This window comes from Alosa pseudoharengus, unplaced genomic scaffold (genome assembly GCF_046254945.1).
Source record: "Alosa pseudoharengus isolate Yale_2024_CS ecotype anadromous, Long Island Sound unplaced genomic scaffold, YU_APseudo_1.1 YU_APseudo_1.1_scf_22, whole genome shotgun sequence".
Classification (NCBI taxonomy): Eukaryota; Metazoa; Chordata; class Actinopteri; order Clupeiformes; family Clupeidae; genus Alosa; species Alosa pseudoharengus.
In genome coordinates, this window is record NW_027468680.1 from 31157979 (window position 1) to 31172515 (window position 14537).

The window sequence follows — 14537 nt, forward strand, 5'->3', positions numbered from 1 at the left end:
CAAACATCCCCCTCCATCCCTCCTGGGACCCTGTTGTTCTGGCAACACCTCCCCACTGTCACCTCCCTGCTCTCACAACAGGCCTGTTAGTCTTTTAATTACCTTTTTCCACAGGCACTCTACAGAGCCGCCTCCTGGGCGCCTGTGTGCCTCTATAGGCCCCAAACACTCTGTATCTTTCTTTAACCGTTGTTTATAGGCCATAGTTTACAGGCCGTCGCTCTATGGCACTCACTCCTCTGCTGATCTATCTATCCATCTATTTATCTATCTATTTACAGTATCTGTCTATCTATTTATTTATCTATCTATGTACAAATCTGTTTTTCTTAGTTTTTTTAGGTGTCCTTATTCTATGTTTGTTTTCGCTGAATGTTTTGCCCACTGATTCCCCCTACTCTTGGGTGGGATGACACAGGCACTCAGTGGCTCTTAGCCACTCCAGGCCTGCTGCTGATATGGCATGGTAATTGCAGGTACACGAAGCCAGTGGGAGTGAGGACAGTCGAGATAGTGGGAGAGAGCAAAATAAAGTGCTGGATTTGGTCTTTAAAGAGGATTTAAGTGTGTGTGTGTGTGTGTGTGTGTGTGTGTGTGTGTGTGTGTAGGGGGACGGATTATGTCACTTGTTTTCTGAATACATAACAGATAAATGCTTAATTATGTGTGTGTGAGAGAGAGAGAGTGCTTGGGAGAGAGATCAAACATGGCAGATATACAGGAGCTGAAGAGGTTTCTCTGTGTCTGCCAGCTTAAGATGCAGCAGTGTCTTGATGGGGCTCAGTCAGTGCCTGACTTTAGGCCTCTCTCTTTCTGTTCAGCATAAACATCATTTCTCTCCTTCTACTTTCCCTCAATCTCAATATCATGTTTCTCAATGCATACCCAATGGCAACGGGATGGAGATCATTTTTCTCTACTTCTCTCTCTCTACCTCTCTCTGGTTCGCCTCTTTTTCCTCTCGTTCTCTCTTGCTCTGACACATGTTCACATTATTTGTTATGCTCTATTTAACTCTGATTTAGCGGGGCTGGGAGATGCTCTTGGCTGGCATGCATTTTTCACAACGTGCAAAACACACATCAGAGGATAAACATTTGTGTGTGTGTGTGCATGTGACCATGTGTCCTGGAAGTGTACTCATATGCATAACATTACCTATCTGTGTCTGCCATGCATGAAATGAATATAGAATAATGGAGGATGCACATATAGGTTCCCCTATTAAATGATCATATTCTGCATTTTACAAGAGACAAACCATCTTGATTCATGACCTCATGTAAAAGTCTGCTGTCTGATATGGTCCAGCCAACATCACATGTGATGCACACCTTAGGGTTTTCTAGAGAGACATCATCAAGGGAGTGTGTTCAATTGATATTGGTATCTTCCTTTCTTTAAAAATGTTTCAGAAGTCAGATTAGACCTGATCACTCTTGACAATGCCATGACAAGAGAGATAAGAGAAATTAGCATCAACAACAAACAACAACACTGCATTTATATAGCGGTTTATTAGATTAGATTCTACCCAAAGAGCTTCACAATAAAGGGGGCACCTCACTAACCACCACCCACGTGTAGCACACCCACCTGGGTGCTGCACGGCAGCCATTATGCCCCAAAACGCTCACCACTTAAAGAAACCGTATGTAAAACATGCATTTCAATTAATCATAAAATGGCCCTGATATGTCACTAGACATTAAGAAATCATGTTAATTTCAAATACTTATATCACTGACAACAGTTGTCCGGCCAGGATATTGTCATTTAAAAAGTGAAGTTGCAGCCCTCAACTGATGTTGATGTTGTGTTTTGTCATGTCATGTTGTGTTTTGGCCTGATGCGACACTCTTTACCTATCTACTAATCACAAAGTCAGTAGTGTTTCGGCATCCAGGTTTGCAACCTCGATTCAGCCGGGAGGGGGAGGGGATACACCGCTCTACAGTAATTTGAAAGTGATTGCAGTATCAGTGTTGGCCACAATCTTACATACAGTGATGGCCAAGAGTGTTGGCACCCATGCTAAAGTTGACTGAAAAGAGGAATATAAAATCATCTTTTGGAAATTGATCTTAATGCCTTAAGTGAAAAATGAGGAAATATCTAACCTTTAAGGACACCAATTTTCTTAGTGAATGAATAATGTATCATAAATAAATAAATGTTCTTCCTTAAAATACAGGGGTCATAATTATTGACACCCCTATGTTATTTCAGTTAGCCTATTAGCTGGTTTGATGCTCATTGAGCTCAATGCAAATCAAACCAGCTAATAAGCTAACTGAAATAACACCCATGCCAATCTCTAGGTATGGTGAAGGGTATGTGATGATGTGGGGCTATTTTAATTCCAAAGGCCAAGGTAACTTTATCAGGATGCACAGTATTCTGGATCCATGAAATAACTGGCCTTTAAAAATAAAAATCTGCCTGTCTCTATGGGAATTTAACATTGGAATATGGAGAGTGAGTGAGGGACCATGTGCCAATTCAGAGGTACGTTCAGGGCAAACATTGTCTGAGTCACAATCACTCTTGATTTTTTCTTTTGGTGTTCATATTATGTGAAATCCATCTTTAAAGGAACCATATGTAAGATTGTGGCCAATACTGATACTGCAATCACTTTCGAATTACTGTAGAGAGGTGTATCCCCTCCCCCTCGCCCCTGACTCGAGGTTGCCAACCCGGATGCCGAAACACTACTGACCTGTGATTAGTAGATAGGTGACGGGTGGCGCATCAGGCCAAAACACAACATGACATGAAAAAACACAACATCAACATCAGTTGAGGGCTGCAACTTCACTTTTTAAATGACAATATCCTGGCCGGACTACTGTTGTCAGTGATATAAGTATTTAAAATGAACATGATTTCTTAATGTCTAGTGACATATCAGGGCCATTTTATGATTAATTTAAATACATTTCTTACATATGGTTCCTTTAAGTCATTTGAGCAGTACAGCTTACTGACTTGCCTGATTTGAAGCAAAGGTCTAACAACTCTTCAGCTTTGAGGGTCAGTATCAACATACAAGTTTATAGAACAACATGCAGCTACTCAATAAAAATGGCTTTAAAATAGCCTGGTTAACACTAGACCACTTCTCAAATCTCAAATGAGACTGAGAGTGGGCCTGGAAAGGCTTCATTGACTTATGACTTCAAAGAGCTTAACCGGCAGTGAAATTAAACCATTGGTGCATAAAATTCCTTTGTGTTCTCATAGGCTAGCTTTAAAAGGCTTCTTCACAATTGTATAATTATATGCAAACAGAAAATAGACGATGTTTCCCAGATTCTATTTCCATTCTGTACATCTTATATTGTTTAAACAGCCGTCATGACAGATAACGAAGATAAATGTATATTCCATAATATGTGTCATTCTGTGTTGAGATATTTTGAATCTTTAAATACAACCCCAAATCAGAAAAAGTTGTGTAAAATGCAAATAAAAACAGAATGTGATAATCTGCAAATCTCATAAACCCACGCTTCAACCAGCCTACTAGGCCTACAGGGAAGATTAGTTAAGATAATCAAGAATTATCGCATAGCCGTCTATGAGAACATACAGACGCCTTTCACACCCTCTCCATTTCCGCAACGGATCCACCGCTCTGCTGGTAATTAAAATGACGTGTTTCTTTTTGGCATACCTACCGGGTGTTAATTGAACAGTCCTATCCTGAGCTAAGCTACCCCGTCTTGCTATTGCGACAGGGCGGCAGGCTACATTAATAATTAACAGGCTGTAGCCTAATATTAATAGAGCAGCCAGCTTGTAGGCCTGGTGGTATAATCTAGAATAATGCATGGGGTATTTGTTCTTCGTATTTGCTTATTAGGCTTACGTCAATAAATTAGGGTTATGTAGGCAATGAGAGAGAGAGAGAGAGAGAGAGAGAGAGACGAGGGTGTCAATATGGGGCAGGCAGCTTCCTGTATAGGCATATATTAACCTAATATGTATGAACGAACCGTTGGCCTATATGATATTGAACAGAAGCTGTGAAGTCCCTGGTTTAAGTAGGCCTAAGCAATATGCATTTCAAACAATCCAGAATAGTAAAAATGGGGAATACATTTCACATTATCAACATCCATTTTCTTTTTCTCATGTTTAGGTCCAGAATATGGTATACACCTGCTATTTAAAAGTCTAAAACAGATTAAATTAAAACTAGAACAGGCTATTGACAATACTCTCCTTGAATTATTTCATAATAATTGAGTTGAATATAGTCATGTACCTTAACCTTCAAATGATTGCAAAGCCAAAACTGATTGGCTAATTTTGCTCCCCCTGAGGCAGTGTGCACTGTCCGAGCAGTTATGCGATACCGGTCAGTGAAAACTGGAGGGAGAAGCACAGGGGAGATTGACCAACCAGACCCAGAAAAATCTACACTCCACTCAACCCTCATCATTTTAACCAACGTGAACTAACGTGACCTAGTTGAAGTCAATGGCTCTGGTTCTTTAAAGCTAACAGCATAGATTTGGTCCACCACCATCAATCCCTCATTCATCAATAAATTAAAGCCGCGCCACACACCTCCGTCACCATAGCTACATCACTTAGGAGCATCTGGACAAGTCGTGTCAGGTCTGGCGGTTACGCAAATATTTGCATCATCCAACCCCTCCACTGCCGACTGTTTATTTCCGTGCAAAACAAGAGGCCCCAGACGGGAAGACTAGTGCACAGCCCCCAGATCACGAGGTTTACATTCCACTACGATGTGGCCCAGTATTTGCCACTAGCAGTAGGCCTACAGTCTACTAACACAAACACTCGGATAAGCGCAGAATCGAAGTTTTTTGTATGGAGCTGGAAATAGAGCAAGCAGGCATTGTGTAATGTGTAGGAACCTCACTGCGCCTCTCCCTTTGCTTAACTCCAAGCGTTCAATCAATAAGATGGAGGGAAGAGAAGAAGCGTAGAGGTTTGAGAGTTCACCAGGAGTGACTCAGAAGCCCGCGAGCAGCCCGGGCTCCGTGCTCAACGAGCTGGCGGAACATAAACAATCCTGCCCGTCCTGGTGGGTTCTGCCGGTGTGCTCTCTCTCTGTCTCTCTCTCTCCCTCTCTCTCTCTCTCTCTCTCTCTCTCTCTCTCACACACACACAGGGATGTAAACGTAGCAGGAACTAACCCTATATAAAAACGCAATTAAAGTAATATCAAGGCACGTTGTGGCCAAGATGCATTGTCTGACAACGTCCCACATAAAAATCCATATTGTTTAGTTTTCTGACTGTTACTAAATGGATCTTAGGCTGGTTTATATCATCAAGCCCTAAGCTAGGCTAGCCTACTATGCCGTGTTTCTGCATTAAGATATGCCCTAAATTATTATCTTCATTTTAAGAATTAGTCTTGCCAGTCTTGGTAGCCTAATCCACATCCACAGATATCCTATATTAACACAGTCCATATAGACTTACCGCCTATAGATGTTCAGAATATTGTTAAGAAGGTTATAACAAGAATGTTTATTCCATTAGGCTAGTAGGCCGAATAGTCTTAGGATAGGATATATGGCAGGATTTTAACAAAAATAATTTATGATATTGAAGCATTCCAAAGTGCCTTGAGTGCGTCAGGTTTAGAAACTGAAATACTCCATCTTAACAACAGCACACTTTTACAAGGACTTTTATTTGCCTTGTGGTAATATACTGCAGTACAGTAAGTTTCGTACATGGTCATAATAAAAAGTATCTAACAGACCTAAAAGTTGGATCGGGCCAAAGGCATGTACAGGGTTTGCTCTAGACTAAGAGCTATGTACATGACCAAATACACAATACATTTACATGATTATATGCACATACCTGAGCTTTACTCAATTAGGGTTCCTGGACCTCAGGAATCCTGATTAATTAGTATACGAAGATATGTAAAACCAAATGCAATGTGAAAAGCGTTTGTTACACCGCTGAAAATATTTTTTCCTTACATATAATATTAGTTTATGTCATAGCCTATATTTGCATGTCTCTTGTTTTAAAATGCAGTAACAATTGCCTGTGGTGACCACGAGATCATCATAGAGAAGTCCATATGCATCGGGTTGCTAAATGTCCATAGCCTACAGCATTATCGGCCTTGCTATCATGTCATTACAAGGACGTGCAATAAGGCAACATAACCGTAGGCCAGTGAGAATTAAACTACAAAACCGAAAACAAATAATCGTGGCATCAAATGTCAGCTGTGTATTCCTGTTGTAATACATATATATTGATGTATGACGTGTGGGCCTTATAGTGTGTTATCAAGAAGTTTGTGTACGTGCATTAAGTGTGCGCATCCTCTAAAGATAGCATCCTCCGCGTTCCACATTTCCATGGAGATTGTTACATGTCCGACCCGCGGCGTCTGTACTTCTTCCAACACTTCAACCGAGGAGCGACTTTTAGGGCCTGGTCAGTTTTTATCTGTGCGCTGTCCTTTCTTGTAGGTAGCGGAGGATGCGGGGGCCGACGGGGCAGCAAGTGAGGATAGTCGGGTACCATCCTCCGCTGCCTGTGCAGACTGGCGCTCTTTCCCAACAGCTGTGGTCGTGCGATGCACATCTTTTGATTGGTTTTGATCGTTGGCAACTGGCACCGACGTGTCATAGATATGCTCTCCATCGTCCGAATGGGTAGCAGATGCTTGCCCTAATGCTCCTTGATTTCCTGTGGCTTGCGAGGGCGTGTAGCCGCGAGGCGCCGTGTAGAGTCCTCTCGGTTGAGGACGCGCATCCATGCCCTCTGATACAATTAGGCTTCTAACTTCTGACTGAAAAGCCTGTACTGAAGTCGCATTTAGTCCATTCGACCCCGTGTCGTTGAGCGCTATATCCAGGTGTGTGGAGTTAATGTCTGGAGCGTTTGTGGTGCTGGTGACATTTGTAGAGATGTTAGCAGTGGTGGTGGTTTCGGGCAGCTTACTGCCAGTAGAGGAAGCGGTCGTCGGCTTCCATATCAGGCTGTAGTAAATGGCCAGAATTATAGCTGCTAAAGACACAGATAGCACATAGGCAAAGACGGTGGCCAGCCTTACCCATTTTTTGTTGGTTTTCGCTGCCATTTTCGCCTTTTTGTCCCCCGTGTACGTAGCGGGTTTACCTCTTTCCATGTTGGGCATGAAGTCCCGCTCCCTCATATTGCCCCTGTGTTTGCCTCGATGCTCCAGCACCCCGTCCGTCTTGAAGGTTTTTGGTTATCCACAATCCAAGAATAGGTGACAAGACGCAGGATGAGGAGAGGGGAAGTGATGTGCCGCGGTTCTATTCTGCTGCTAAATTGATCCCTCTCTAATCCATCTCGCCTTGGAAAGCACAGCGGTCTGTCTTAGAAATCCATTACGGCATTGCACCTCATCATGGATGTTGACCGTTCTTGCTTGCCTCTGGTGGTTTCCAGGCATCCAGTCACAGACCCGGTGCGTTTCCAGTATTCGTTTCCAGTGAAAAAAAACACAGTTGATCCACCAGAAGTAAAAATTGTATGTGATTTATTTGAATGATCAAGCGAAACCACAAGGTACACACTACTGTCCGTCTTATTCAACAAATGAAGTGGCTTGCTCAGCTAAAAATACAGTAGAGGGGGCGGGAGAAGGTTCTTAAAGGGGCGGCAATGGCTAAGCAGGGTGCATTAACTGATGAAACGGGGAGCTGACGAACACCGGTGTTTATGCACTTAAGTGGGTTGGAGTGCTGCTTCTGCTGGTACGCATCTTTAGGAAATTGTGGGCAATTTTGGCAGTGCTATAAAGTCAATCATTCAGTTTGGGTTTTATTATTTTGTTACTAATTTACAGTCCTGTGGTAGCCTATTATCTGCAAACATTGACCTATTCTGAAGTACGTTACCTCTGTGATGATGACTGTATAATAAGTGTGGAGCACATTCACTTTGTCCTCCTCTGTTGGTTCTGTGGTTTTATTTAGCTTACACTAACGCTGAGCTCATGGATTGCCTTTTATACATCCCATATGCCTTTAGAACTGAAACGACAGTAGCTGACTGGCTGTCAGTAGGCTATGTGCCCTCTTACCAGACTCTCGATGAGGCCTACGACACTTCTGGCCCAATCAGGACCTTGGACAGCGCCGCATCGCCCACCTGTTCATTGCGAGGGGAAAAGGTGAACCACTCCCGCTGAAAAGGTGAAAACGTCTTTTTAAAAACACACGCTGACTTCTCTCTAAATGGCAGCTAATTCTGATTCTGATTCAGAGATGATTCTTCTAAACTTCTAGATGTTATGAATAAATTACGGGATTGTTTGTTAAACAAATACTTTAAAGTAGTTTAACTTATATTTCCTTGGACCTGCCAGTGGACAAATGCAATACCCTAACCTCTTGTCACTTGAGAAATAATACTTCACACTTTCTTCATTTAACACATATGATGTGAAAATGTAGGCTACAGGCCTTGCCAGTATGCACATTTTGAACTGATTAACTCAGTTACTGTTCATACTGCCTGTATTTATATCATTTATAAATGATAAATGGAAGTCACATTTTTTTCCAAATTTAACCAGCCTGAATTTTGGGGACTTTGAGAATTACTTTTGGGGAGTCTGGCTAAATAATTTACACACAAGCTGTTTTATAAATGTTTGACATCTTATGAATTAAAGTGCTTCATCTACAGTATGCCTTACAATATCTTACCAAAGGAATTAGTAAATCCACTGAAAGGTGTTCAGAATATAATTGTGCTTTGTTAATGTATTCTTTCTTTGGGAAGATGACATGGTGTGTCTTACGTAATATTCATAATGCATATTGGCAATTGGTCAGCCTGATTGTCGCCACATCCAGACACGACTTTTTATGTCAGACATTATGAAATGGCAAGTCAAGAACAAGCTAAAAATCTATATTTTAGAATCAATACATGACCTGATTTTGAATGTAAACATTTCCACCACCTTAAAACCACCATATGTTACATCCTTTAGATGTTTAATATTGTATGTTGAGTTTCACTTAGATAATATCAAAAAAATTCCAAAAACTGTGTAGCACTCTATAAATTGTCAGGTAATGTTGATAAAAAATCTCTTCCCTGTAGAGCTCAACATATAGTAATGCCTTAACCTAGTTAGTACACAGGAAAAACAACAGCGCTGTTAACCCGAAGCTCAGTTCATGTATGTGGCTGAGAGAGATCTTAGGGAGCCGAGGAGTGGATGAGGCCAGTGAAATGCTCATGAAGGCTACCCTGTTGGAAACCCAGTGAAATGCTCATGAAGGCTACCCTGTTGGAAACCCAGTGAAATGCTCATGAAGGCTGCCCTGTTGGGAGTATTGTTTGTTCCTGCTTTGGTTCTTGCTCTGGGCAATTAGGTATTAGCTTTACTTAGAACCCACATACAGTACACAGGGCACTTGCAGTCTTGCTAGTGAAGCCTGCTAGCATGAAGGCTGCTTCGTTGTTGATTTCATGTTTGCTTTGGTTCATTGTTGTTGTAGATGTGTAGTTGTAGTATCCCACCTTCTCAAAAAAACTTACTCCAGTGAAAAAATATCGAATATATTTGGTGACCATTTGCCTGAAGAAGACCCAGCAGGGTCGAAACATTGCGTTTGTACATTAAATATGGGAGCTTAAACAGTGTTGCGGACATTATTTATTTTTTCACTAGTTGTAGTATTCCACCTCATGTTTGTGTAAGGCGTGGTGGTTGCTTGGCCACAGTGGGAACTGCTTCATCTATAGCACAGGGGTTCTAACATCTCTTCTGTGTATACCGATCTGAAATCCTGCACTTTGTTCATTCTTTTAATGCTATATTCGGTTCAAATTATCTTCTTTTAATTGTATATTCTTCATTCTTCTCAGTCCTTCTTCCTTCTTAGGTATGTAATGCACATTGAATTGTCTTTTGTACTCTATGAATAAACATGCATTGCATTGAATCAATAAATCCCATGAAGTACATTGGCAAAGGCTTTGATGTGACAGCTACCAAACACTCATTGGACCAATCATGATGGGACACAGATCTAAACTAGTTAACTTAGTTAGGGCAGCCGTGGCCTACTGGTTAGCACTTTGGACCTGTAACCGGAGGGTTGCCGGTTCGAACCCCGACCAGTAGGCACGGCTAAAGTGCCCTTGAACACCCTTGGGATAAATGCAGAGACCAAATTTCTCTCACGGGATCAAAAGATTATATATACTTATACTATACAGTATGAGTCATGTAATCTCCATGATACACAGAGGGATTCTTGATTGTCAGACTTGATTAAGAGATTATTAGTCCAGAAAACAATGAGTCATCTCATGATCATGCAGACAAGTATTGTGTTAGGCTCAGTTTGTCAGGTTTCAGTGATTTTAGCTCACAATTGCATCTTAATGACTTTTTATACAAGCAGGAAATAGCATTTCCTATAGAATAAAAAGATAAAAAATGGTAATGAATAGCCTACACAAGCACCTCTTACACAGTGAAGCACTTCCTATCTAGTCGTTTCCCAGTCCTTTTTCCTTCTCTCTCATGGTGGTATCGATACTGCATTTCTTGAAATTCTATGAACATAGAGGTATTTTGAAATGTTTACATTTGACATGTGAAAAAGTATAATAGATTAAGGAAATCATGTGGTATAATGGGCACACAGACCTACACACATACACAGACATTCAGATACGCATGAGTATGTATTTGTGCCAGTCCTTCAATCTTTCTCTGTCTGTGTGATTTCCATATGGAATGGCTCACTAAGTGTACATTTGAATATAACCCTGACCACAATGGGCTGGGTAGCCTGACTCAGCTCAAATAAATGCTGCTGCTTGACATTCAGCTTCATGTAAAGGCATAACCACCAGTTACAAATCGATGCACCATCATTAATGCCTCATAAATAAAATATCTTCATTTACACATAACACATTTCTAAATATTTCTTATAATGTTGCACCGTAATGGGTTTAAGTGGATGTCTTTCTGTGCAGTTCTCACGTGTGAAACCCTATGCTTCTCTCATTTGCAATGCATATTGTTGTGTGGCCACTCGGCAAGTGATTATGGGACTTTGATGGTCCATCACTCCTAGTTTAAGGTATCAGTGATGACAGGAGCAGACTATGGTGAAGGAATGTAAGGGATTCATTGACAGAGTACACGGATAACTGGCAGGATGATTAAAAAGAGATACTTCCTTCAGGAGCCTGAGGTGAAGGAGTACCTGGTCAAAGGGGAGAGGTTCATCAAGTGGAGAGATGTAAGTTGCTTTTTACAGTTGGAAGGAATCAGATTACTTTCTGTCATTATTTTCCTGAAACATACACTGTGTTCTATTTCTGGGTTCTCGAGTGAGGAGGTGCTGTTTGACAGTGAGGGGAAAAAAATCGATTTCCCAGTTGTTGGTTGTGGAATTCAGCTTTATTAAAAGTTCAAAGCATATTTGCAAGTGGTGCTGGAAAGAGAGAGAATATAACAGCTGGCTGGTACAGTATATTGTTGCTGGTGCTGATGGTGATTGCTTTTAAGATAGCAAACATGATCTCAAATCAATTCGTATTACAGCAAACTTCAGATTTAGGTCTCCATAAGCAGTCAGGAAAAAGAAAGTAATGTATGTTGAGTCCATGGTTGTAAATCTTTGCTTTTTATTTTTTTATTTGTAATTCTTATGTACCTATACGCTCAATGACAAATGAGCTAAACATCTGATAAAAATCTCTGATAATCATCCTTTGAATATGCTGCGTGCATGTGTTTGTTAAATGTATTTGATCAGGACTCGACACGCACAACACCTGTAACTCTGAAGATGGACTCAAAGGGTTTCTACCTCTACTGGACTAATCAGAGCAAGGTCAGAAATGTCCTCCAACCTTTCTTTCATTTTAAGATGAGTACGTGTGTGTGTGTGTGTGTGCATGACAGCTCTGTTGTCTCCATACACTAGGCAGGCAGGTTAGTTAGTGTATGTTCAGGAGAGGAGATGCACCCAGATTGTGTTTTAACTATGTTGAGTCGTTAACATATGCTGGGTTCTACAGGTTCTACAGCTTACAGAACAAGTTCTAGAGTAAAGCATAGGTTTATTAAGTTTAGCCAGATTTATTTGTAATTTATAATTAAGAACCTGTTGTGACAGTTTTATTTGCTGGACGAGACCAATAAAAGTTTTTGCTAGCAAAAACATGGCTCTGATTCAAACATTATTTAGCTTTATACCACAATGTCTATTGTGATATTATCTACAATAGTAACTAAACAAAGAATACTGTATATTTCTATTAAAAATGTCCAGGATATAAAGTACCAGGGCTTTAAAATGCTTGAAATATTTATTTATATTCTAAGTCAGGTATCATATTGATTTTAAAATATAGATTTTTAGCTTCTTCTTGACTTGCCATTTGATTATGTCTGACATCACCCTTTTCCTTGCAGGAAACTGAGTTTCTGGATGTGGCAACTATCAGGGACACAAGATCAGGGAAATATGCCAAACTACCAAAAGTAAGATACAAATCTCAGCATTCCTGTGGGTCTAAAACCAAACTCTTCTTTGTTTTACATCAAAATCTCTTTAGTCCTCAGTGGAGGAAGGTGTTATGCAAGGGTGGGATGTTTGTTTATGCATTTGCCTTGCAAACCATTTACAATAAACACAGTAGCCCTGAGTTACACACACACACACACACACACGCACACGTACACATATATGCATGACAAACACACACACATACACACAGAGTGAGAGAGAGAGAGTGAGAGAGAGAGATGATTGTTTGCAGAGGCCCTCTGTGTGATCTCTTGGGCGCATCAGTCGTTTAGGGGCCTAATCAAATGAGACAGGCTGAATTTATCCCACCGCTTGCTCCCACTCTAATCTGCCTCCTCTGAGACTTTCCCTGTGGCCGACCCCTGAGCGCTGGATCCCGTCAAGCTCACAAATGGCACAAAGGACACAAAGTCAACTTACTATATAAACATGTACCCCCCCCCCCACACACACACACCTCCCCTGATGGTAGTGCTTTCCCATCTTTGTGGATGTTTATCTTTGTCAGGGTGGGATGACTGGCCAGCTTATACCACTCAATGTGCCAGGTCACATTTCACATGGTAGAGTTTTGCATGGGTTGTGAGGTGCATTTGCTTGTTTGTTGAGGTGGTAGGGCTGAAAGGCTCTGTATGGAAAGCAGGTGTGGTGTTGTGAATGGTGTCCTGCCTTTAATTATAACATTTGCTGTCACTGAAAATGTGGCAGCTGAGCTGGCAGAAGAACCATGAGAATGTGTCATTAGAATATATCACTGGGATTTGTGATAGTCTTTTTTGAGTTTTACTGAAAAAAAAAGCTTTCCACAACTTCAGCTTGTCATCTCACAGGATAGATCTTCAACTGAGAAGGTCCAAGTGTACATTTCAGAGAAAATGAGATTGAAAATCTAGAATAGTTATCATTCTTTTTATTTCATATTATTGTAGAAATTGTATAATATTGTTTTGCTCAACTTTTTAGGCTATAGTGGTTTATATTACAAGATGTTTGAGTCTACTGAAATAAATCAACAAGATGTTTGAGTCAACTTAAATAAATACCTTATTTTTATTTTTTATACACAGTTTTTTCAAATAACTATTATTTGGTGATATTTTTCACTCCAGTCGATTTAAGTCGATTCATGATTTGATAGACCTGGTTCATTCTCGGTTGATGTGGATCCAGCAGGTCTGGCCCAGAACAGAACCAGATCTGACTGATTCTGTCTCAGAATCTGCTGCCATCTTCAATAGGAATGTTCAGTGAGACTTTTCCCCTTTCTCCTCCTGTTCACAGCACCCTAAGGTTCGGAATGTCCTGAACATGGACTTTCCTGACAGCAATCACCTGGCCAAAACCCTGACTGTTGTCTCAGGCCCTGACATGGTCAACTTGACATATCACAACTTTTTTGCCAACAAAGAGAAAGTAGTGCAAGTAAGTTGACATTTATTTACAGCCATGACTTGGTCAATTGAAGCAGAAGCCTGCTAAGGTCTCTCACAACATTAATATTGTTATTATTAATATCCTCTAGCATCTGACGATAAAAAATACAGGTTTGATCTCATCGGAGAGAAGAGGGCAGCTGGTTTGTTGATCTGGTATTGATTATAGTATATGACACAGATCTAGTCATTGTGGGAGGCCCACTTATCACAAGCACAGGGAATGAAGCATCTTGGCCCAGCATCTTGCCCCATGTATACTGTAGCTGAAAACAAGTGCATGTGCAGGAGCATTCTTATGGGACAATATATCTTTCCACTGCAACACTTGGGTTAGCACAGAAACACTTTAGATGACAACAACTTTCCTCACAGCTCACAGTATGTGGAATAAAAAGATGTGTGATGCCTGCAGATGTGTCAATATATGCCAATTACTGAGTGAAAGTTTAATGTAAATGCAGTTTTGTTTAACCACACATACACACTGTGGCCTATCACACAATGCAGTCATCGCCACTAGAGCAGCCTTTGGGCC

The 14537-nt window shown here is 40.9% G+C and overlaps 1 protein-coding gene across 1 annotated transcript in view; it reads left to right on the forward strand.

Moving 5' to 3' along the window:
* The first annotated feature begins 11186 nt into the window (after positions 1–11186).
* Positions 11187–14537, forward strand: part of plcb2 (phospholipase C, beta 2) — a 28924-nt gene continuing 25573 nt past the window's right edge. Inside the window, 4 exon segments of the mRNA XM_076299819.1 lie at positions 11187–11270; positions 11790–11867; positions 12452–12520; positions 13848–13988. Of these exon segments, the coding sequence (XP_076155934.1) occupies positions 11187–11270; positions 11790–11867; positions 12452–12520; positions 13848–13988 (372 nt within the window).